Source organism: Botrytis porri, assembly GCF_014898465.1.
Source record: "Botrytis porri strain MUCL 3234 chromosome Unknown BPOR_001, whole genome shotgun sequence".
NCBI classification, from domain to species: domain Eukaryota; kingdom Fungi; phylum Ascomycota; class Leotiomycetes; order Helotiales; family Sclerotiniaceae; genus Botrytis; species Botrytis porri.
The window spans coordinates 2,869,017-2,894,345 of record NW_024066075.1 but is presented as its reverse complement, the minus strand read 5'-3'; the positions used below and the strand labels follow the sequence as shown (position 1 = coordinate 2,894,345).

General features: G+C 43.9%; 6 protein-coding genes across 6 annotated transcripts; 3 read left to right on the top strand and 3 right to left on the bottom strand.

Moving 5' to 3' along the window:
* Positions 1-263: 263 nt before the first annotated feature.
* On the bottom strand, positions 264-2,945 carry EAF01_000784 (uncharacterized protein; the record flags this gene model as incomplete). The annotated part of the gene is made up of 11 exons (XM_038909034.1): positions 264-887; positions 938-1,132; positions 1,212-1,539; positions 1,605-1,728; positions 1,793-1,949; positions 2,002-2,069; positions 2,119-2,170; positions 2,245-2,306; positions 2,366-2,443; positions 2,521-2,618; positions 2,707-2,945. 11 exons carry the CDS (start codon positions 2,943-2,945, stop codon positions 264-266), a joined length of 2,025 nt encoding a protein of 674 aa, XP_038775940.1.
* A 345-nt stretch (positions 2,946-3,290) lies between these two features.
* EAF01_000783 (uncharacterized protein) lies at positions 3,291-5,224 on the bottom strand (the record flags this gene model as incomplete). The annotated part of the gene is made up of 3 exons (XM_038909033.1): positions 3,291-3,996; positions 4,043-4,888; positions 4,942-5,224. 3 exons carry the CDS (start codon positions 5,222-5,224, stop codon positions 3,659-3,661), a joined length of 1,467 nt encoding a protein of 488 aa, XP_038775939.1. The 3' UTR covers positions 3,291-3,658.
* Positions 5,225-6,307: 1,083 nt separating this feature from the next.
* EAF01_000782 (uncharacterized protein) lies at positions 6,308-7,259 on the top strand (the record flags this gene model as incomplete). The annotated part of the gene is made up of 3 exons (XM_038909032.1): positions 6,308-6,461; positions 6,524-6,905; positions 6,965-7,259. 3 exons carry the CDS (start codon positions 6,308-6,310, stop codon positions 7,257-7,259), a joined length of 831 nt encoding a protein of 276 aa, XP_038775938.1.
* Positions 7,260-8,708: 1,449 nt separating this feature from the next.
* EAF01_000781 (uncharacterized protein) lies at positions 8,709-10,746 on the top strand (the record flags this gene model as incomplete). The annotated part of the gene is made up of 2 exons (XM_038909031.1): positions 8,709-9,267; positions 9,332-10,746. 2 exons carry the CDS (start codon positions 8,709-8,711, stop codon positions 10,744-10,746), a joined length of 1,974 nt encoding a protein of 657 aa, XP_038775937.1.
* A 5,977-nt stretch (positions 10,747-16,723) lies between these two features.
* On the bottom strand, positions 16,724-19,002 carry EAF01_000780 (uncharacterized protein). The gene is made up of 5 exons (XM_038909030.1): positions 18,389-19,002; positions 18,113-18,287; positions 18,012-18,055; positions 17,778-17,946; positions 16,724-17,710 (listed from the first exon to the last, which is right to left on the bottom strand). The coding sequence occupies exons 1-5, from the start codon at positions 18,477-18,479 to the stop codon at positions 17,032-17,034; spliced, it is 1,158 nt and encodes a 385-aa protein (XP_038775936.1). The 5' UTR covers positions 18,480-19,002; the 3' UTR covers positions 16,724-17,031.
* Positions 19,003-24,299: 5,297 nt separating this feature from the next.
* Positions 24,300-25,317, top strand: EAF01_000779 (uncharacterized protein; the record flags this gene model as incomplete). The annotated part of the gene is made up of 3 exons (XM_038909029.1): positions 24,300-24,369; positions 24,429-25,085; positions 25,169-25,317. The coding sequence occupies 3 exons, from the start codon at positions 24,300-24,302 to the stop codon at positions 25,189-25,191; spliced, it is 750 nt and encodes a 249-aa protein (XP_038775935.1). The 3' UTR covers positions 25,192-25,317.
* Between the last annotated feature and the right edge of the window lie 12 nt (positions 25,318-25,329).

Sequence of the window (25,329 nt, the reverse complement as noted above, 5' to 3'; positions counted from 1 at the left end):
AGGTCAAAGAAGTAGTCGTCACACCCACGCTCGTAGAAGTAAAAGTAAAAGTAGAAGTCGATCCCAACCCCGTGCTAGTGCTCGCACCAAGACTCGAAAGTGTCCCGGTTAAGCGAATATCACGACTACTAGCAGCTACATATACATTAAATGTCCCAGATGGTAGAATCCACGACTGAGTCGTCGTATTCCAATAACTGAGATCTTTTCTTCTAAGCGAAAAGGTTACGCTGTTCGCGACGCCAGCTGCGAGATTAATTTTCTTAAACCCGCGGAGTTGTTTCGGGGGGAGTATTAGGAACCGAGCTCGGGAATCCAATATAAAGCTGCGCGACTTCCGCGCCGGAAACCGTGCCATTATTTTTGATCGACACCGAGACTGTAGCGATGTTATCGTAGAGATTTGCTTTTCCTCCCGGCAAAAGAGCGCTATTTCCAGGCGTCGTAGAAAGAGAGGAGATAACGAGATTCGCATATGAAAACGAAGTATAACTCAACCCAAACCCAAATTCATAACGCGGTGCGATGGAACTCTGATCAAAATGTCTGTAATCGATAAACAATCCCTCGGAATAACTATCATCACCACTCGCAATGGCAGTGCCATAATCAGCCTGCGTCTTGGCGATTGTGTAAGGGAGTTTTCCGGACGGAGACACAGAACCGTATAGGATATCTACGAGTGCGTTTCCGGATTCTTGACCCGGGAGACCGGCCCAGACGATGGCGATGACGTTGGGGAGAGCGATGATGCTTTCGAGGATTAGCGGACCCACGCTGTGGATTACGACGATTGTGTTTTTGTTTACGGCGGCGACGGCGGTGACGAGTGCGTTTCCCGAGTGCCAGGGATCGAGATTTATGCGGTCGCCTTTTGATCCTTCGACCTGATTAGAGGGTAAGTAAAAGATGGGTTAAATGCACTTTGAGAACCTACTGTTATATATTCTTCGCCTGCATCGGAATTGATAAACACAATAGCTGTAGCAGCAGCACTTGCAACTGAAGCTCCTGTTGATGTTGAATCTGTATTTGAAAGAGTCAATGTCGTGCCATCTGTAGCGGCCTTGACTTTTAATGCATCATATGGTGCAACTAAATATGGAAAGTCGGCTGTTCCGGAGCCCCAGCCCTATATATCACAATTAGATCTATTTTTTTTCCGAATCAAGAGTAATAACGCCCAGAAGAGAGAAAACTACGTGACTCACCATAGCCAAAGTCCCTGTATCACAACCCCTATCTGTACATGCATTTGCCCCAGCTGGATTGACAATAGCATCTTGACCAATCACTGCTAAACTGACCGGTTTCTTAAGCGGCAATGCATTATTGGTATTCTTCAAAAGAACAATTCCATCGCGAGCAACAGCCCGAGCAACAGTATTATGGTTTGAAGAAACATTGGGTCCGCCGACTCCACCATTCCAGGAACTCCAGCCGGTCACATCGGGATAATTTGTATCTTGACCGATATAATACCAGGAGGCTAGAATACGAGTTGCCATATCATCAAGACGGGATTGAGGAACGGTGCCGCTGTGGGATTGTTAGATAGGATGCATGAGTGTAATCAATGATGAAGGTATTGTTTGGAGACTTACGCAGTCACGGCATTGAGAAGATTGCTTCCCCATATGAAATTATTGTCGCCGAAATTATCTCCTGGCATCGCCATATCCATTCCTGCATTTGCACTGCCTGTTGTGGTTTTCTGCGCTGCCCAATCTGTACACTCGTCAGAAATTCGCAACATGACAACATCTTAGAAATGGTGAGATTTGATACATACCACTAACAACATAACCTTGAAAATCCAATTCATTTTTTAATAATCCCGTAAGTAAAGCTTGATTTTCACAAGCGTACGAGCTGTTAAACCTGTTGTATGAACACATTACTGATGCAACATTTGCCTTGACTGCTTCAGCAAAGGGCCAGAGATATAACTATATCGTTATAAGAATCATGCCTAATCTGTGATGGTAGGTGGACACGCACCTCGTGATTAACTCTATCGACAATATTCGCACTCATTGTTCCGCGATTCAATTCCTGTTCATTCCCAACTAGAAGACATAGTTAGATAGCGAATACTATGAATTTGCAATAACTCACGGTAATGTTTTGCGCATGCTTGGACACCCGCTGCTTGCATGCCTTCTACCGTCTATGAGTACAACGTCAATATATGTCATTTAGTTTCTCGGCAAATTTGTGAAAGGTGACGGAATGAAGTCTTACATTCGCTATAGCAACACCAGAAAGATAAGGATCGTTACTAAACCCTTCCCAATTTCTTCTCCCTGTTCAATATGAGTATTCTCTCAGATAATTCTCTAAGGAATAGGAGATAGCGAGCTACGAACCACTGGAATTTTCCCTAAAGGTCCAGCCACAGGACCTAATTGATTATGAACACCAAGTGCTTTGGCCTCGGCTCCTATCATGTGAAATGAGCTTCTATCTCCCGGAATTTTCGTCTCTACCACATCAGTCACAAGATGGATGCCATCATACCTAAAGCATTACCCCTTGCATACATCAACTCTGTATCCCACGTGCTACCTGTAGTAATTCCAGCAGGAAACGCCGTTACTTTTTGAGCATATCGAATTCTATCTCATATCAATATCAACAACATGAACCATCATCTTTCTTCAGTGGTCAATTCATTCTTTCACAATTCACAGAAAAGTTACGTACCCCAAAGGACCATCTTGTAAACAGAAGGCCGGCCATCCAATCGAAGGAATAGCAGCGGTATTGCCAACACATGGCCCCTTCTCCCACCCAACTCCTGTAACTAGCGTAACTTTGTTCGCATTCGTGAGTTTGGCCAAAGCTGTTTTAGCTTTGGTATATGCGGCATTCCAATCCCCATCACCTGCTGCGGCATGGATGGGGGTAGATAACGCTACAAGGATAAAAGAGTAGAAATACATTTTATATGTACGAAAAGACAACAGAGATGAAAAAAAAAGATTGGAGGCACAGAGAAGGTAGAAATGAGGAATGATATATCACTACTATATACTCACATCCACACTCAAGCTTTGACGTATGAAATCAGGGTTTTGAAATCACTGCGGAATAACGGCTGGTCATGCAATTTGGAAAAGCAATTTGAATCGGCAATGAACCCCTGGTAAACACCCTGAGATACGGCGAGAATGTCCTAGTCTCACCGTGTACCAGATGACTCAAGTCATCCATGGCCATGACGAAATGACAACACCAAGAGGCCACTATACTTCTAACAGTGGACATGATAGTAGGTGTAAAATCCGATGTGCCTTTCACCTAGCATTTATCTACGCACTCCGAAAAAACAAGCACTTTAAACACAGAAGTTGAACGTATGTAATTGGTTTGTATCGGCTGGTTGGCCCCATGGGGTACAGAATTTGACTTTAGCATAAATTCCCCACAATCCACCACTATACTCCCGGTCCGAATCCCCGTTCGGTACTTACTAACAGAAACACAGCGACCACATTTTGGCGCAAAAAAGCGTCTGGGTTTATTTGCACTCTTATTTCTCTTGTATTGCAATGAGCTTATTGGGAGGGAAAGTCTTGGCACGTGGACAAGATTTTGGAATTAACACGTTCCGAGCTTTTTGGTATCATACTTGTTGATCTGCAAACAGATTTTCTCATCTGCCATCGACATCATATAAGACGTCGGTTCGAATGACGTACTTCGCTGAAGCATTCGAGCTTCGTTTAACACCGGTGCCTTCGTGAAGTAAACTTCCCTCAGTTTCACCATGTGGAAACATTGCCACACTACCTTGAATCGGCTTTATTGAATACGCATTCATGCTACCTTCTTTGGCGCTTGGAAGAAAATAAGTCGTCTCCCCAGCGTCAAACTCATCGTTCAGATATATCAAGAATGTGAATAAAGAAGACTGCTTTGCTTCAGATGGAGAGGAGTCATAGATGTATTTATCATTCGTGGGGTCAATCCCGGAAGGGGGCCAAGCACCATCTGTATCATTAGAAAGATGGAACTGATGAGAAAGGGGGCTGCTTACCGATATGGGCACGATATTCCGCACCAGGAACGTAACGGTATACACGAAATCTTCTGTTCAGACCTCTTACCTGTTTCCCATTGACTTGCACTGGAACGAATTCTTTAACTCTATTCCACACTCCATCACAGAAAGCATTATCCGCAACCCAATAAAAGTTGTGAGCCAAGATGCTATTCTCCTCACCTTCTTCGCGTATTGGGGCATCTGGTGTGAATCCAACCGTCTCGCCAGCAGCAATGATTCGAATGCATTCTTCTGGACTCAGAACATCCTTAAGTAGATGTAGATTTGGTACAATTGGATGTGTATGGTGAGTTGTCTTTGGAGGAGTATCAGAAAAGGCAATGGCATTGTCCTGTGATGCCCAGAGGATCGCCGGATGGAGGTTTGCTGGCTTGCGGTCCAATCCTGGTGTTGTTTCTATGACCCGGAATCGAGACTTGATATCTTTTGGCAAGTGATTGAATATGCTACCGTCTAGAACCGAATTATAGATCTGCTTGCGCGGCACCGACTCATCCCTCAGGTTCCATGCTTTCCTTGGTACAATGGGGCCATTTGTGTCTACACCATCCTCGGTTGAATAGTCCACTGGACCGGTGACTCGCAGTATCGCATCCAGCACAACTAATAATTGCTCCTCTCTCGCCGTTCGCTTGGCTGCGGTTTCGTCAAGTTGCTCTGCTAAACCACTAACGACGTCCAAATCTCGAACCCATCGGCAGAGCGCACCTAATTTGGGCTTTTGCCCTCGGATTCGCATCTCCCCAAGTAAAATTCTAGCTTCGGTATAGCCTTCATCTGCAAGAGCACCGCTGATACGAGCCGTAGGGTTTGTGTCGACTACACCAAAATTAGTGCTCGCAATTAGTGACGCGGATGGATAGATAGCATACTAGAAGCATTGAAGCCTGTTGTGCAAGCATTTCGAAAGTCGAAAACCGCAGTTCGCAATTCCTTGCATGCCTTCGATTTTATCAGAGCAGGATTCTGCGATAATATTTTGAGTGTGTCCACGGATATTTCGATATCTTCCTCGGCGATTAGAAGGTCGTGGAGAGTCTTGGGTTCAGTCGAAACCTCCGGAGGTGGAGTGATAATACTTGTAGTCTTCACTTTCTTGATGTTTTGCTCAATGGGTAGATTCTGCTGCTTCCTCTTTCCCTTTGATTTAGCCATTGTAGAAAGAATCTTGTAACTGAGTTGATTAGAGAAATAGACTAATTGGAAGGTATCACTTCAAGAATAATAAATATATTGCCGAGCGGTGAAAGGTGCCGCCACCACTTCCCCACGCCCCCACAAAACTTCTAACCACTAGGAAATTCCCGTTTGACGTTCTATCTAGGTAGGTAGTTAGCTATCGATGGAAGTTGGGAATTTTATCACAGATCGTTCCAAAAGAATTCTTTACACAGTTGATCTCTCAAAAGATGATACACACACGCATTTCATCACTTGAACTCCGTTGCGGAAGCATATTAAAGTTAAGATCTATGCAACTGAGAAGGTCGGAATACGCTGTGTGCTCGTCTACTATCTCTGCCCGTGGACAATTAGTTCAACCGATGACCTGAAATATCGGTGTAGTCGCCGAATATAGTTATTCGTGCTTCAATGCTGTGCTACGTTACCATTGACAAGCATCCTGTAACCAAGTTGACCTAGTATTTTTGACCCACGGCTGGAAGCGATTACCTAGATCTTGCAGGTGTACGCATCGCAGCATGAATCTTTTCTTTTCGTTGTCGGTAAATGATATCTGTGCCAGCCATTATCGAACATCCTATATTTCGGGCGAGGGGATCTTTGGCTCGAAGCAACAAGGATCCCGTCGATTCTCGGGCCAAGACCACACGAAGTCAGCATATGAGGCGTTTATCCAGGCCAATGATTTTGTAAAAACTTTCGCAGGAGTAAGCTGGATTTGGCAGTACAGCCACTGCAACGACCAGTCTGAAGGATCAACGAATTATTGAGCCTACTGATACACCAAGTAGTATGCCAGCGGCATGCAAGGAGCAAGAATTGACGATGAGCCTATCGGTTGAGATCTTGCATGCCGTTTGAAAAGTTTCGGAGATGCTGCCTGTTCATTCGCGGGCTATTCTTCAATGTGTTTGTAGCGGTAAGATTGTTCTAGAGCATATATTCCACCATCTGCAATTGGAATCAAAGAGTGGACTTGATCTACAGTAGACAACATAAGTTTGTCGACTGACTCCCTTTTCTTCCTTTTTAAAACTGGCTCCAACCGAGAAAATGGCTGCGGCACACGTAAAAACGCCACCTGCAGACACAACTGGATTACCAGATTATCTTCTCGACTCCAATGCAGTGATGAAGGATTTTGATGCCAAATGGCGATATAATCAGCCGCCGGACTACACAAATACAAGAAGAGTGTGGGCACAGAGTGTGTGAATTCTATAAGCAAATTTTCATCTACAAAAAGGAATATTCATTAACTTCTCACAGCCAAAACACAAAGTCACACGGCTGCATCCCTACCCTCCCTTGTCGAAAACCTCGTCAAGAACTGGGAAGTAGAAGCCTCTTTCAAAACCGACATTTCTGACTGGCGCACCATCGATCATCCCAATTTCACGTTCTCTATCAATGGCTCTGCACCCGTTACAGGTGAATATATGCTAAAAGTGGGCACTTATAATGCTATCCTTACATCGAACGAATACTATTCTACGGAAAAATCAGATTTTTCGAGTAGTCACAAGACGTTTAAAAGGATGATGCCCACCTTCGCATGGGAGGTGCTAGAGGTATATAGTGGGCCACCAACCGTTAGTTTCTTATGGAGACATTGGGGTATTATGAAGAATGATTATGTTGGAGTCAATGAGTACGTTCATCTCCTCCCACCTTCACACCTTCCCCTTGCCCTGCGTTGACTTCAATTAGCAAAGGTGAAAAGGTAACCATTCCCTCGCATGGCGGAACAATCGACATTCAAGGCGTCGCAATAGCGAAAGTCGACTCAGCAGTACGTCTCCAAGCTGTAGAGATATTCTACGATCCCCTCGAGATGTTCCGACAGATAGCGAACAAAAGCGGTGTCAAGAAATCCGAGTTGCCTAAAGGGAACAAGGACGATCTAACGACGTTATTACATGGGGAAGGATATGCGGCTGAACAGTCAGAGACTGCGGTGGCCTCCACAGGTTGCCCATTTATGCCCGGGGAGAACAGGGAATAAGGTCGAGATTTGGAGCTACGAAAGATGTTCCTCTCAATTGAAAGTACTCAGAGACTTGATACTACCGCTGGAATATGACTGCGTTTGCGCTTGAGGCTCATGATTGAGAAGAATTGAATCTAAATTCGCTCACCTAACCAGCTATTTACTGGTAGTAGGAAATATTCTGTCTTGCACGTCTTTCATGTCACATCTGCTTCACATTTATACTAACCTTTCAGTAATTCTCTCAATGGGGCGATGAAGCAGCTTCCGGCAAAATTTGGTCGGATACTTGACAGCCGCCGTTTTGGGCATTCATAGCTTGACCAGGTAACATCAGTTATTTATAAGTCACTTGGTGAATATCCGCAGCTTTAGAATCAAAGGCTGAATTGTTGATTGGCTTGTTACATGAGAGAACAGATGACGGTCTTTGTCTAATAACTTGAAGTTGAGAATGGAAGGTTCAGCTAGAAATAGATGGCTCTCGGCAATTTCCCATATAGTATGTACTAGTAGCTAAGAAGTCCTACCTAATCATTAATTGGGATGCCATTCTAAAACAATATTTTAAAGGATCCGCTAAAACCTGAATAGTCCGAGCATAATAGAATGTGGACAACTTGGGTTTGAAGACGTCTTGGCAGGGCTGGAAATATCTATTTTCAAGTCAGAGGACGCTTGAATGATTTATCTGAAATCGGGTCCATGTGGTTATCCAATCAGCTAAACTGTTGACACATCTGGATATACGAAAAGGTCCTGTGCTTTGTGCTAAGATTCCAAGTGTAGTACCGATGGCACGTCTCCTGGCGGACAGGACAACAACCACAAATCTTGTACAACTTGTGGTCTCATTATATTCATCTGATTTAATTATCTTCTATTGGAAAAAAATTCTTAAGGCTGAGTCTAGCCCATGAAGGTATCAAATCTCATCTCTCTGCTATCGTCTTTGATATTGTTGAGTCCCAGATTCGTAGCATGGTAGAAAGACCGTGCAACTGTTTCGTCTTCAGAAAAAATTTGGCGTTTGTTTCATTCACCAAGCATTTCAAATTTTAGCTGGCCTGTTTCAATTTATAACTTCTATAGATTGTTTTGTACTTTTGTAACCCTCTTTTTCATATGCAAAACCTAAACCATCGAATGGAAGGACACCAATTTTAGCGGTAACACCAATGGAATGGCTAATGCTATTCACATTACAACCAAATCCTTGGTTATTTTCCCTTCTTGACAGAGACTCCCGCAAGCTACTCCTCATCTAGATTAAGATCTCAAAAATGGAAACCAGGGGGACGGGTACATGTTTGTGGCTTTATTGGTCGAACTTAAAATCTAGGGGATGAACACATTAATATTAGACATAGGGACCCGAGACTCAACACTCTCAAGGGCTGGTTCTCTTCGTAATTTGTATTGCTATCATATGTGAATCCATACACACATGACTTCAAATTCCCAATGTTAATTCGACAGATCATAGCATTGGCGACAGCCTTGCTGGTACAGGCACCGGTAGCTTTATCAGATGATAGTGTTGGACATCATCCCATGCAAAATGGAATTCAGGTCTTGAATCAAGAACAGGTAAATGAATCGCAAGGGAAGTTGCAACAGGCACAGAGTCAGCAATGCCAGATCCAGAATCGACAAATGCAAGGCCAGCAATCGCAGTGTCAACCCTCAACTCAAATTTACCAAAGCCAACCAACAGGAGGACAAGAACGAAGAGGACTGCAGCTTCAAGCTCGACAATCTCAAGCTTCGCAAAATCAGAGAATTCAGCCTCTGTCAACTAATACGGGGGGGTCTGGACAATGCTTTTTATCAAATGGATCTTGTGACCCCAACGGAATACCTTGCTTTAGCAGCGACAGTGCAAGTCGATGTTGTGGATCTGACGAGTTTTGCTCTACAAATAAACTGTGCGTTTCAAAGAATGATTCGAATAAATTCTCCCGTGGTTCTTGTACAGATCCCACTTTCCGAGCGGCTTCTTGCCCGAATATTTGTCAAAATAGTAGGTTTCCAACACTTGCATATGACGTCAGTAAAAGAGGTGTATTTGCTAACATGTAATACAGTCGGCGATACTGGGGCAGTATTACCATGTGGTGATCCGTCACTAGGAAGATTCTGTTGCGACGAAGGCCGGGGTTTTGAATGCTGTTCGACGTTAAGAAAGGTCTTCACACTAGGCAGAGGAACAACTTTTACGGAGAACTCTGCCAATTCAGCCGCCACGGCCAACTCGGATACAGACTTCCAGCCACAAAGATCATCTCAATCCGCAACTACACGCACTGAGACTGAGACTGCGACCCAAATTCAAACTCAGATATCTTCCGCAACTCAGATAGTTGTGAGCACTTCTGTTTCCGTTTCTGTACAAGTTATCACATCCAATCAATCTCCAACATCCACCATAGCGTTTTCGCCAGCAGTTTCAATTACATCTTCGACATCAATCATTCTTATTACACAAACAACATCACAAAACCAAAATAGTCAACCATTATCATCCTCCACCATCTGGAATGCCAATACTCGGACTTCTGCTACTTCAAGTTCCAATGGAGACCAAAGTCAAAATGGAGGAACAAGTTCGACTACAAGTGCGAATTCTCAAGCCTCAAGTAAGAGCCAAACCCAAAACCAAACTGATAACCAGGATATTCAATCCACCGTGTCAAACTTTCTGAAATCCCCCAATAATATGACCGCAATCATTGCTGGATCCAGTGCCTTGGTTGCCATCGTGATATTGGGAATATCGATAGTTTGTTTCAGAAAACGAAGACGGAGTAAGAAGTCAGGTATTCAGTTACAAGATGGTAAAAGACGAGGATCTGCATCTGAGAGGGGCGCTAGCGAGAAAATGGGGAAAATTGATGAAGATGGAAATGGAAATGGAAAGGGAGACACAAGTATAGGGGTATTTGTAACAGTGTCTGAGAAGCTTAGAGGGTTTAAGAAGAAAGCACATACCGCGCATTTGAAAGAAGACGATAGGGTCTCGAGGGAATTTGATGGAGCGCTTGGAGGCGGAATGTACCTGGAAGGTGGTACTATGGGGAGAGGACGACCACGTGGAGACTTAGGAAGGAGTTCAGCGGGTAGTGAATACATGAGTACCAGGGATATGAGTACGAACTCAAACAACCCCCCACCCATCCCTTCGAGCTTCAGCAACCCCAGAACTCCTCCTCAGCCGCCTTCACTACCACCATTTCTTCCATCCCAATCTCTAGATTCGGAATACAGAACCTCTCGAGGATCTTTCACCTCAGCAACTACGGGATCTCATTATAGTCGTGCGACAAATGGAGACCCATTACGAATACCGTTGCAAATAGATATGCCTGTGCCATACCGTCCAGTTGCAAGTGGGAATGGTGGAGCGTATGGGCTACTTTCGAGAGAGGAAGAACAAGGTTCTGGACTCGGGAGGGAGCGAACGAATGACCAGAGGCAGGAAGAACCTAGAGGTTTCTTTTAGGCTTTCATTAGAAGGGGGAAACAGCAGATGTATTCCGCTATGTTTTGTATGAAGCCTAGAATGAGAGTATATAATTATAATTTCAAAAGTAAACTCAAAATGTAAAGTCGAAACTTGAACATCGAAGTGCCGTATCGTCGTGATCTATAGTATGTATTATCTCCAACTTTAGAATCGAAACGAACCAAAATATCCTAGGTCAAAATGGTAAGGTGTGTAACCCGTATTTACTGCCACTTCTTCTTGAACAGACCCACATCGTAATGATACAGAGCCTTGGGCGTAGGCGACCATTTCCTGTGTTGATAAACGCATTGTCGTAGATAGCGTACATAGAAAAGATAGTCCAACTTGTTGAACACGAAGGATTTGTATAAGACGAGGACCACGGGCGGCATGAATGTTTCGTCATACTTCTGCGAAATATACATGTATATGTGTTCGAGCATTAATGGTTGCTCAGGGAGGAAGAATGTACTATAATACGATGCTTGATATATATTGGCCACTGAACGTAGTAGATGCCTTGTAGAGAGTTGAGCTTGGTAAGCGATGTTCATTTGTTGGGTAGGAGAAGTCATTCTGCTGATGTGATTGATTTCTGAGAACAACTTATTTTTGAGACATGTTAGTTAATCAACTAGGAGCCAGTATCTACCTAGTCAATGGCTAGATTCGAATTTGAATATCGAGACAAACCTTGAGAAAAGTACTGTGCTCGATGAGAATTGGCTATACAGATATTTCCATTATTGTTGTATTCTTATGCTTCTCATAATGAACTATCTTGAGCTTAGAATGTGCGAAGACGTTGAGGAGTGTAACCCGAGGCTTGCTTGTAAGTGAAAAAGTTTCCGCGGAGACTGTGATTGCGATGTTTTTTCGACCATGGAGGTCCATTCGTTTGTGAGCTTTGAAGTCAACGATTGAGGTGAGTCTGGAAGGTGACGGAAAAGATCGTAGCTTTACTAATATCCTTGTGGTACCATGTCCTTTTTAGTCTGGAGGTTGAGGTGATTTGAAATTGGCAATTCGAATATGGAATATTCGTACACAAGGAAGGCACTTGGCGAGCTTCCTGGCATAGCGATATTTCTGAGATGCATTACAAAGCAAATCTTCATATATCTTGAATAATTAGGGGTTGACACAGAAGTTTTAGGCCCTCGATCAATGTATGTAGGAAATATTTTGATATGGCTGTATCGCAAATAAATAGACTCTCTAAGATATAAAATGATATACAAAGCAACGCTATCTGTGCAAAATGCTGGATCGTAATCACCCAAGAAATCCGGTTAGAGACAACCTAGCAAAGAATTATGCGGAGATTTGAAAGCCGCATAGATCCGAAGTCTGATAGTCCTCTGGTATCTTCCCCCTCCTGCTCCCCAAGGTGCCTCGGCTCATTTTTGAGCATCTCTCAAAGCACGAATCTGTTGTGCGTAAGTTCAGGTCGCGAAGTAATCGAGATTACAGAGTGTGTCACTGTGCTTTCTCCAATCCTATGTGTGAGCGATGATGAAGTTTAACTGCAAGTTAAAACAAATAGGACGGGATAAACTTGAGAGTTACTATGCCCTCAAAACCAAATTCAAGATTCGTCCCAAAGGATTTGAGGAGTTCGCAGATCATTCTTCATTTGGTCCCTCATTTGTTATCTCATCACCTGGGGTCTCTTGACCTATCAATTTAGGCAACGAAAGTAATGGCTGCAGTGTACCAACTCACACATGTAAAAGCCATGAAGGCACTCGGTCTGGAGCTTTACGGCCAGATTGTCTCAACATCGTAGTACCGTCCCTATTACTTGTGAAACTCGGAAGCATGGAACCGAAAGCTGCCATTTAAAGATGAGCTACAAGGAGTTGAGATTAATGAGTAATTTAGGACAGGCTTATACAAGATTTTATTGAGCCCGAAATTCTCGGCCAACAGTGAGTCGGAAAGCTCAGTACTAACCATGGGAGGTTTAGACAATCACGGATACGGCACACTTTTCCGGTTGGTTGTATTCCATTGAATAAGGATGCCCAATCGTTTAGCCAGGCCAAGTATGAAAGTCGCACCAGCGAGGTAGGAATCAAGGCTCAAATCCCCCTATTTTTCATATTTTTTGGCACCGTAACAAGTCCAGAGGTATATAAATGTATGGCCTCTTTTTTCCATCATAACACCAATGTCATCCGAGAAGAAATGCAATAAAGAGACAGCCAGCTTAAGAATCGAGTAATTGCTTTTTACAAAAGGCTTGTATCCTTAAAACTTTTGAGTTGAGAACCAGCTTTGGCTTGGGTGCGCCACCCTTTGTTTTTTTTTTTTTCGAGTTTCCTGGCTTGCACAGCGCGAAAATAGATGAACGATGGCAAGTGTTTTTCCAAAAGTTAGTACAATTGCCGAGGGCTCGGCTGAGATCGATTTAATGCACACTACATGAGAGTGAATGGTGGAAGATGGCAATTCCTGAGCTCACGAGAATCCCATGATCGAACCAGACCCAGCCTCATATTGTGTGTGGGAAAGGGAAAAATCAACCCTAATCCGACTGCTAGCAACTCGACGCAACCGGGCGCCTATAGGAAATGAAAGGTAGAAGTAACTAGAACCAACCTGGTTAGACGCTGGAAAGGGTCGTATTAAGGTAGGGCTGCAGTACTCTTACGGGACTAAGCACAAGGTCAAGGTCAAGGATTCGTTGATGAGATCTATGCTGCAAGATCTCGGGAGTCGAGTACACATACTGATAAGTAGGTCAATGCGGAGGTCGTACGTGTGAAGCGAGCAAGCGAAAGTGCCCAGAGAGACTAAGCACGTGACAATAGACTATCGAGAGCAAATTCGTGGCAAAAAATCGTTGCAACAAAACGGAATTTCTACTTGAAGTTGAGACGTTGCAAGAGACATCTCAAAGATGTTGTGTCTCATCTAGGTTCTTCATGTTTTAGAACTAGACACATCGACAACTGACAGGGCTATCACCTGACAATACTCCGGAGCTCCGATTCGCTATAATATTCCTCAAATCTCTGTCATATATCACAAATAGCAATCAAAGTTTGTTGCTGTTTAATCTGCGTTATCAAAGAATTGATGCTACTCAATAAGTATATATGCAACCTGAAGGAACGGCATGAAAGAGTCCATCAACAATCGGTATCTTGCATCTCGTCACTTTTTTGACATAGATACACGTGACTGATTACTGGGCACGAAAGATTGAGATCATCTCATTGAACCGGCACCGGCACCAGCACCAACACCAACACACCAATATCGGTATACCGATATCTGCGATATTTCGCACCCGCTTGAGTGGACAGTTGTTTGGTTGACTACGCACGTCCACAAATCCGCAACTCGACGAATCAACACCTCCTCAATCAACCAAAATGGAAGTATCCGACCGGAGACCGAATCTCCTTATTAGTGGTACGGAATACTTAACTCCATCATTTTTCCTGCGCGTCAGCTAATCTTCCGCACGTATAGGTGTCTAAAAGTCCTAGCACCGAACTATCTCGTACGTTCATGCGTTCTTACCTGGTCATTCCTTATCAAGTTGAAAAGTCAAATATCGTCTTGACCATTACCTCCAATGATATAATCGAGCTCATGTCTCATCTCCGAAGTGGAGTCTGCTTTTTTTAAAAAAAACTTTCAAAATTTGACCCTGGCGAACAGATGCATTGGACATGATCCGCTCGAGATTGAAGCGAGTCCGAATCTCCCGACTCCGCAGGGAGTTCAAGGCATATCCGGACATTGAAAAACGTGTCAATCCGGTTACCCGACGGCAATTTGTACATCAAAAAGCTTGTCAGCTACCACCACGTAGTGCCGATCATTCATAAAGTTGTCGATTAATTGGTGGGCAACAGAACTCATAAGGAAGTGCATCACGCTCCACATAGATGAAAATTCTTCGTTCTCCTGAGTATCACGTGGATATCGCTTGGCTATCTTGTGCAGAATTGCTCGGTTCTGCTACAGGCCACCCTTCCCTTTTTCCTAGGAAGGAAGCTTTGAATTGCACTCTGCTGTAACTTCACGTGTCTGCGTCACATTTGTACAGCAAGTCTCTCCATCGCAGAAATTCGCCTTAGGAAGGTAGAACATCAAAGGTATTGACGCCCCCCTGGAAACTGTGTCCCGTCGTCGACGTCGCATCTCTATTTGTTCCAGGGTTCTTGTTATCACTTCGGGATGGCAGCTTGCCGATGCTCGGTATCCACAGCTGATGAATAAGGTGTTAAATATTCATCCCCGAGTGCTAGGATTTCATTGACCGAAAGTTGCCTGCCATGTCAATACACAGTGTCGTACTCCTACATAAAAGCCTTGACACCTTGTCTCCGGACCATGTAAGCTAGGGATGGGAATAAACCCAGAGATATCCCGAAAGATCTGTTCTTGCATTTGCCTCTCGAAACTTACGCTGATGACATTCTACCTCTCCGAATGTTACCCCCTCGATCTATAGCCCGAATTGCAATCAGCCCAACGGTCTTGGCATTCTATTGACTCTATCATTCGTTCAGATGTTGCGCTACAGTTACTATTCTTCATTCAGAATACAAAAGGATTTTTGTTTACCACGGCCTATATTCAGAAGTACGAAGTAGAGGCACTTTCAGATAAACGACTCATCTGGTTGACAGGACAGGTGTTGACCGCCATGTTCCAAGAATCCGAAATCTATTATAGATTACATTCTTCGTCTGGGCGATAATCCATTCACCCAAGGGTTTACAAATCTATCAGAAATGAGGCTTGGAAAATGATTGTCGAAAATTTGTTATCGTGGGTGGTTACCAGTATCACGCCCGTACGGATGAGGCCGGACGAATACGAGAGACTGCCCCAAATGATCCAATCAAATTGATGAATTTCATCAAGTCCTGTCACAGGAATAAAGATGATTCCATCACATGGTGGCATGCCTTAGGGAGTATTTAAGGCTCTCACGTCAGCGGATTCGGTACCATTCCCTTGTACATTCAGCCTCGGGGGTACAACTTATTTAGTTAGGGTACATTCCAAGCATTGCTTACTTCACCAATATGTCATATATCGGATATGAACATCTGCTTACAGCCAGTTTGTAACCATTCAACCAATGTTGATTAGATAAAATTTACGCCATACCATTGATTTTTATTATTATTTCTGCCGGCTGCACGTGGTAGGTACCTCACCCTCGTATCTCTCAACAGTAGCAATGCTGCGGCTGTGATTGTGAGAGGTCTGTGCGATGACATGCAGTCAGAAGTGACATCCCTAGTCTAGGGACCTCGCATTTCGTACGCTTCATCTTTGTTCAACCGTTCAAGATCATCTAACACTCGAAGACCAAGAAAATGCTGCCTAGTGGTCACGTTCTTTCATGCAAGCCATTTTCTGATACAGGATACTATCAGCTATGAATTGAAGTTTAAAACGTTGCAATCGACACTTCCGATATGCTAGACGCTAATAGACTGGGGTTGTGGAAGCCAAGAGGATATAGCCGAATCGAAGGTTTATCGCCCCACACACATATTCAGAATGCTTGTGAGGCAAGGGAGGGTATTGAACGTGCTCTACAGGTTACAGCTATGAACTTTCAACCTATTGCAGTGAAATCGCTATAATGGTACCACCTACATCACAAATGGAGCTATCATCAGTCAATTTCCCAGACATTGGAAAAAACTCTGTCTACGGCTACTGCATGAGTGACGCGTACGTATAGGTATAGCTGAATCACCGGTCTGTTGTACAGTTACAATATATACTTCTAAGTCATTAGCCGGGCATGGAAAGTCCCCTGTATATCCAGGCCCTTGTAGAAATGTAACATCTAGTGAAATTTATGCAAGATTCCATTAAGCAATGGCCTTATAGGTCTGCAATGTACGGTATGGGTGATAATCGGCTTTTATTCCCTTTCAGGGTCTTTCAGGGTCACTTTCAGGGTACCCTTAGCAGGGTTAATCTCATGATGATCATTACAATCAATGTTATTACAATACATCGGCGGGAAAGTTTCTAAGTGCCTCAAATTTCTGTGTCCTTGCCAATGTGCCATCCTATCCTCAATGGAGGACTAAGGTCATTCGTCTATTCATGACAAGTTCTTGCTGATATCAATATACCCAACGTACCAAATGCGCCTGTAGGGCTTGTAAAAAACCCCCAAAACCCACACAATTTCCAAAAGTAAAAGTTTACAAAAGAATATGTACAGTATGCATTTCCGAAAGTCCTCGTTAAATTGAAAGTCGTGGTAGAAGTATTCCCGGTGTATTAAGCAACGTTACTGAAGACCTCCATCTTCACATTACTCCTCGACTCCACAAGCATGTTCACGATGGAAAACAACGTATCCGGCTTGACATCCTCGAGTATCAACTTGTAATTATGTCCAGCCGGGACATCCGATACGGAACTCATGGTCGGTGGCGTAGAAGCTATCGATTGTCGGTGGTCTGGTGCCGAAAATGCCTCGGCCAATGCTAAATCGAAGTTCATATCTTCACAGTAAAGCTGGTCAATATCCGCTTCCGTTTCACCGGTAAGACCGCCAACTGTTGGTATGCCCATGTTGTATCCCGAAGACACCGAATTTTGGGCTAGTGAAATCCCGGGTGACGAAGGTTCTGTAGATGAATATGACATGTCATTAAATTGTAAAGGTGGTAGCCCATCAAAATTGAAAAGTGAATGTGCATCGTTGTTGAAGTTGTTTTGGGACAGTTGCTGAGCGGTAAGCTGGAGAGGAAGTCCCGGGAGTGGCAATTGGCCCATCAAAGAGTTCTCCGTGTCGTACTCCGTCGCATTGTCAGGTGATGAATCTGTGTGCAAAACTTGATCGATTCTTTCAGACTTGGGAAAGTCGAAACCGTTGCGTTCTCGTACTGGAGTACACTGAGTCGTAGATGCTTTCCGTCGTTTCAATCGCCCCTTTCGTTCCATAATAACATATCTAAATCCAGCAAAAGAGTGAGTAATCGTTGCGTTGAAATCCCGAAAATTTGAGGGGATCCTCTAACCTGTTCTTTATATCTGTTGGTGAGCGGTTTGGGAACTCCTTCTCACTTATGCTCTTCCAACTCCTTCCGTGTACGTGGACAGCCTCTAAGAGTCGAGCTTCCTCATCACTATCCCAATCTTCATGACTGATATTTGGATCAAGAAAGTGATACCATCTCTTAGCGCATTCTTTTCACGTGTTAGGTTAGCATATGAATGATTCCAAATCCAAAGGAGCTTGGGAAAACACTCACGGTCTGCATGCCTTGTCTGTACTATTTCGGCAACCATAGTCCAACTATGAGAAAATGTTAGCTCCAATGAAAGATTGCTTTTGTGCTTCGGGTGTACATACTAAGTGCCATGTTGCTCTACTCCTCTCCTCAGTCGATCGTCTTCTTCATGATCCCAGAGTCCTTTGTTGACTTCCTTTCCTACCTTACTCCATCTCTTCCGGCAATCCTTATTCGTCCTACCCCGGACTTTCGACGCGATCAAATTCCAATCGTTCACAATTCCCCTTTCCTTGACTATTTGTTAAGACAATTAGAATCAGTCGATAGTTTGCTTGGATTGCCAAGAGCATTGTAAATACAAGGAGAATGACTTTAAGAAAATCTGTGGCAATTACATTGGAGTGTAGCTTCTCTGCGCAAGATCTGGTCCTCGTCGTCCGTCCAGTACTTACGAACCCGTAATGGAGATGGTGCTATAATATCCATTGATACCAACAGAAAATATTAAGATCCGCAATTAAATTTGGTGTGTGGCACAAATGCAAGTTACATATAATTTTTGAGTGCGGTTAAAGATATAACGATCAGATGAAGGAAGGGTTCTATCAACTGTCGGGCCCGGGATCAAAAGCGTCTTACAGAGAGATGGACGCGCCGCTATCATGCATGGTAAGCCGTCCCGGGGGGGGGGCTGGACGAACCTGCAGTGACACACTCGCTTTTTGAGGATTTAATCATCGGAATTTGACTTTATCGTGTCTAAAATGGCATCTTAACTTTGTGGCTTTAACGGTTGTCTTGCGTGCAGCGGGCTGTGCCGAGAGCTTGTGTCATTAATGTCACCGATATCCGTGTTACTGAGATATTTTGAGCGGAAATCGACTTGATATAGTTATGATTGGGAGAATTACGAACAAAGTATGTTGAGTAACTTGCTATGACTTGGCGGTACCATATATCAGAAACTCGCAAAACTACTCATATGGTAAGCTCCACGTGCTATACAGGCAAGATATGAAGGTCAATTCTTGGTACCGGTATAAAGAACACTTCGGTTTACAGATTCCAAATATTAGGTACTGTGTATATGATTACGTGAAGCTTAGTCGCAGAATACTTCACTATCCTGGCCACTGACCATCCTTGGAACTACCAGGAAATGAAATTGTTACAGGACAAGTCCCACTTGAGATTCTGTTACCCGCACAGTCACCAAGTTCCCCAACTATTTGTGGTTAGGACATGGGGTTATTCGCAGCCTTGTTTCCATGTCAAATTGAAAGGATCATGAAGGATTTGTGCGGCGAAACGTGCATGCACAGGTCGATATGTACAAGTTCTGCACGGTTCACACATTATACAGAGAGATGATTCGTTGTGAGCGATCGTCAGGTTTGAATCATGGCCACGTCGATAATCAGATAAGTACCAAGGTATTTTATCCTTGCTCGCTTAAGATGTTTTGTCGTTCCCCCCATATTTTACGTGGGGTTTTTGCAGCTAGCCACTCGCGTTCATTTACTGACTGCTTGATAGAAGACCCTTGTCCGGACCCGAGTACAGCTTTGTTCCCATTGAAGGAAAGTTTTCATAACTCAAAATCATAATTATGTACCTTCTGAGTATATCAGCGTCTTGACATGGGGTTAAATCCCTGTTATACCCGGTACTTTTTGGGGGTAATTCGTTTAGCGGGGCATCTCATGAAGCATACCCGTCAAATTAGCCGCTATTAGCCTCTCGATTAGAACATTCCAATCCATGGGGGTACGATCCTCCCGAGGTAGTAATTCTCCCTGAGCGTTTAATATTTACCTTCAAATATCCTCCCCATCCTTCGCTTATTTCGTTTTGCAATTGCGTGGCATAGACCCTACATCCAATGGCTCCTCTCGCGTGGTCATCTTGGCTGTCACATTGGTCTTGGTGACCTCTAAAATGGATGGAATTCCGGAAGGCCAAGCTTTAAGCTTCAAGACTTCTGGATTCGGAACACCCTTGAAGATGGCCCAAATAATACATCAAGCTTGCATCAAAAAAACTTCTATTGGCAACGAGTATGCAGCTCTGCCGTCGCATAGCTTTCTATTCCGAGTATAATCCAGCTTAATGTTTTAGGTGACCTTCTCAGCCCGCAAAATGTTCTTGATGAAATGGAGGGGAAAGGGATCTCAACCAGATTCGGCCCGCTACTTGATCCTCGCCATGCCGAGATTTTGACCGCCACTGACCACGACACGATCCCTTCGCAAGGTCAGTCTCCGAAATTACGATGCACTTGTTGACGTGATAGAACTAAGCAATCTATCGTATTGTTAGCGTAATATTAGGTGGATAGCGGGCATTGCGGGCATTGCGGATTTCCGCAAGTCGTCGGCCTCGCGCTATTTTGATCCGTATCAAAACCGTTCTCGCTCAAGCTTCAAAGATAACTGGCCAAATTTTGTGCTAAAAGATTTCGGTGCATACGATGCGCAATCCTATCCAGCTCCCTTCGCATCTAAATTCCTTCCGCTTTATAGGAGGGGATACTACTCAGATTGTTCGGTCACAATTCTCTCGATAAGAAAATGGGGGAACCAAACTGTTTGATGCTTGATGTTGACCTTATTATTTGTGGGCTTCTCCTCTGGAACTCCGTGGTATCCATCTATTGCCATAGACTTTTCTCTCAGACCACGACTCTAACTCTTCGCCATGTGGATTTGCTACAACGCTTGAGGTTTGTCTACTAACCAGGATGTCCCCAGATTTCCGATCTCTCAAGATATAATAACATGTTGGTTTCTTTTCTGGATTGTCAGGATCATCCTTGCTATCATTTACCATAAGCTTTGTCGAAAGCTTAAGGATCTTCTTGACAACCACCGGGCACCGGATTCTTTTCCTATCTTAACGCCCGCAAGCCACAATGCCACAAGATATAGGGCAGCACATGCGATTTGAGCAGGGAAAATAGTTTCAGGGTTTCCGGCAGCTGATAGGTTTAAATTACAATTGAGAGTCATGGAATTCAAGCGCTACATGCTATATGACTCTTTCTACTGTCTGAAACTCTCATAGGTCAAATTTGCGCGGCATCGCGTTCTATACGTGCGTCAAGACGACAACCACGTGTTTGCTAGGGAAAGTGGTAACGACTCTCTTTACGATATATCTCTTGGCATTGTGCTCGTATATATGCTAGTATCAACACATTACCGTTACATTACTAAAAGACTCTCCTTATGTCTAAATACTTGATTACGCCATCATCATTCTCATTACATATAATCAACTTTGTTTTTACTTCCTCCACATCTGAGGCTGCCAGCACCATAAGAAACTCCGTCCTTTCTTACCCAACATTGGCGAATCATTTCGTCGAAGATCGCATAGAGCAATCAATCACTCATCCCGAGATTCATTTGAATAATACTCGCTAGAGATATCATCATTTATCTCCAGTATGCAAAGCGACAGTCTAGACATCAACATTTACCCTGCTTAGACGTCTGCAGTCATCTCGCCCAATATATCCTCATGCAAGTTGTTCCATCGTCTTCCCGAGTCTAATAATCAAAGATCTTTATAGGCTTTTGCCTCAACGTTTCGTGCAGTGCAGATCATTAGTTTTGATATCGATTTGGTGGTATGAATTACTTCCCGTGACTTTCTCATATAAGATACACTCCGCTAACCACTATTAGTAAGCTGATTCTTTTGTAGATATTCTCCTGTCAGCCGTATTGCTCCTTCTATACTGCAGCTAGTTTTGTGGTTTCGGGACCCGGGTAGAGTTCCTACTCGGGTCCCTTTCAGCCTGCCTCATTGCTTCCGTTGGTTGGCACGACAATGAAGTTGCCGCCAACGGAAACGAAGGACGTAAGGGGCTTATAAAGACCCTGTAAGCACTATGTTTGCTGAAGAAACCCACGGTTGAAGATAAGTCCCTGCATTTAGCGTGCATTTCTGATATTTCTGTGGGTGTTCCCGGGCCGAATCTGCTTTGTTGAGCAATATGCATATGTTCGGACTTTTGCATGCATGAAGTTGAGCTGCATGAGATAAAATCTAGGGCTATTGACGTGAATAATCCCACCTCCCCGATATAGTCTCAATGTTGAAGGATGCCGAGACAGATAGGTTTTCATGGCTCTTACCGGTCCGATATGAGGTTATTCGGCTACTCAACAGTAAACAATCTCGGGTAAGCCAACTGTTGGCTTTTCATCTTATCGGAGAATTCGGAGAGAGGCCACCGAAGCTCATGTTGAGCAGGCGGCAAACTGGTCGCTGCCTAACAAGGTTAGATGCACGTGTTTTCTTTTTTGAGAATCTTGTTACTGTCGATCATTTGAAAATGGAGAGGAGGAAAGTTCAAATTCCTAGACACAGCTGAGCGTTCAAAGAATCCTCAGCTAATCCCGCTGTAGATTTGTATCAATGGAGCTGCCATCTTTATAATAAGACCCCTGAGGAAAAAATCATCTTCAGTCTATTCAAGTTCAGACGGTATCTGGATTTGGTTTCTTATATTGAGTCCTCACATCTCAAAATAAATTGTCAGTGGAAAGATGATGGCGCATGATCCACAGAAGCGGAATGCACAACATCAGTGCCAGCCGTCATGATAATATGCTACAGTGGGAATCTAGTCACTTGAGATTGAGACCAGCGTCAAAGGTCTTCCAGAATTGAGAATATTTCAGAAATGATCTACTCAGACTTACCTCTTTCGAAAAGATTTAACACATCTTACCAAAAGGTATCACAACTTTCGCCACGCAACACATCCACGAAGCAAGCGAGAATGATTAGCAATTCCTCCCAAGGACTTTCCGGGAGATCTTCTACACATACCAGATATTCCAATTGGTAGCGTTACTGGATCTTCCATTTACAGTTCCCACGATTGGAGGTAGGGGATTGGAATGCGGATAATTCTATGCTCTTTGCTAGCACATAATTTTCGTGAGCGGTTTGTGCTCCAGTGAGTATGCTATTCGCGTGTGCAAAAGAGTTTTGGTTGTCAAACGAAAGACGAATCTTGAAGCCTGTCAAATTTTGGCCGGAGACTTGGAATAAAGCTTGTACCTGGCTAAAACAAAGTTTTAAGATGGAAGTAAGGTTTTGATCTTCGATTTGAAGTTTGGGAAAGGGTTGTTTCCATCTTGTGTTTTTCATGCGGTGCTGAAATTCATGGTATTGCTATGACAGCGCTGGTCACAAAGCTGCGAGTCTGGTCGGTGTCGGAGAATTCTCCCTGTCGTGAAAGCAATCCGATAAAGCTGGTGTCTCAGATCGTGCGAATGTTGTGAAGAAGTTGCACACCTGTCCATATAATTCCTAGACTAGAACGGATCTTTTTCGGAGTTGGGGTCTAGGTTTAATTTACGGGGTTTGAAATTATGTAGTGATCTCAGAAACTTGACTCCAATCTATCAATTGGGAGCTGGAATTGAATGGCTTCATCAGCTGGACGAGTCCCCCATCAACCACATCAGTTTGACTGCCATTTTTATGTCGATATCCTTCTCTAGCCTGATTCTCATGCCATGTACTCAATATCGCAACACCCGCATTCCACAAATTTTCTCAGTCCATTTCCTCGTCATGTCTCAATTGCCGTTCTCTTCTCGCCGTCGTACAAGATTCTCTCCACTCCACCCAAAAAGATGAAGATTGCCGAGAAATGTCGTGCAAGCCTATCCATTTTCCACTTTGCACACCTCCACCAAAGTTCCACTCCATGGCGAATTCTCCAATAATCAATTCTAGATCTATCAACCTTTCCAGCTGAAAGCCCTTTTTAATCAATCAATCCTCCACAGTGTTTCATCAAGCCAAAAATCCAAAGACTAGTGACCCTTATATTTCCAGCTTTTCCCACGTCTCTCAAGTCTCCCCGAATGCTTCGTACTAGCTACCAACATGATGTACCGGAACTACAAAGTTCCACGAAGGTATAACAAAAGCTTCAAATTCGGCAGCACCGACGACAGATCCTCGTTCTTGCGGTACTCGACAGGTGCCATTGGGTTATCGCTCGGTCATCAACGAGCAAGAAGGTACAAATACTGAAAATATGAGGGCCGATTGTGTTAATCCCTCATGCCAAGGTGCAGAGTTTGAACACTGTACTGAGTATTTGGAAGGATCTCGAGTTTGAAAATATTTTATTTAAACGTTTCATTAGTACCCGGAAGAAATTCACATTACCTTCAACCTCACTTCTTTTTACAGTAGCAAGGCCTTTTTGAACTATTGACATTGCAATCTCAGTACATTTCACTTGGAAATCATTTAACTTTCAGTCAAGCCAAAATGCGTCCCATCTCACTCATCACAGCTGTTATTCTCCCACTCGCTTTTGCGGCACCTGTGCCTGATCAAGGTAATTTACCATCTTGCCTCAGCTCTAATAGACAAAATAAGATTCTCATGCTATTATAGACACTACTCCTCAAATTGTTCCCATTCCACCTCCTGCAGTAATACAGGCTCTCATCGACGCTGGCCTTGGCCAATTTGCCACTCCCGCCGACATAGCATACATCAATGGCGCTATAGCCGCTGCTGAAGCTGCCGCCGCTGCCACGGAGAAAGCTGGTGGTTCCAGCAAGAGACAGGATTTGGGATTGGGATCATTGACGAGTACATTGGAACCTATTCTAGGTATACTCGGGGGATTAGGGCTGGGGTTGAAAGAACGAGATGAGATTGTGAAGAGACAGGATCTGGGATTAGGATCAGTGACAAGTGCATTGGAACCCATTCTGGGTATACTCGGGGGCTTAGGACTGGGATTGAAAGAACGAGATGAGATTTTGAAGAGACAGGATTTGGCCGGAGAATTAGGTCCTCTTCTCAGTATACTCGGAGGCTTAGGGCTGGGGTTGAAAGAACGAGATGAGATTGTGAAGAGACAGAGTCTTCCTGATATTGGTAATATTGTTGGGAATGTTCCGGGTGTTGCGACTGTAACGGGGATTCCCAGTGATGTACCACTTATAGGACCCCTTCTGGGAGGAATTTTGCAGAATCCGACTGGTGTCGTTACTTCTGTATTGGGAGGTGGACTCAAAGAGAAAGCCAAGAGACGCCAGGAAGGTATGACATGATTCATTTTCGAGAGCGGGGATTGCCATGTGGAAACCCTTCTTTGCTGATGCGACAGCTAATTGGTGATTCAGTTGCTGCTGCTATGAAAGGATAGAATGATAACGGAATATGAGTTAGTAGGGGATCTAGAAGGAAAGGAGGAGATTGTCAGGCTTTTGAATGATGCACATGAGAGGGTGGATGGCTATGGCTGGAAGATTATTTAAACTGTCTTTGAGCCGCAATGCGACCC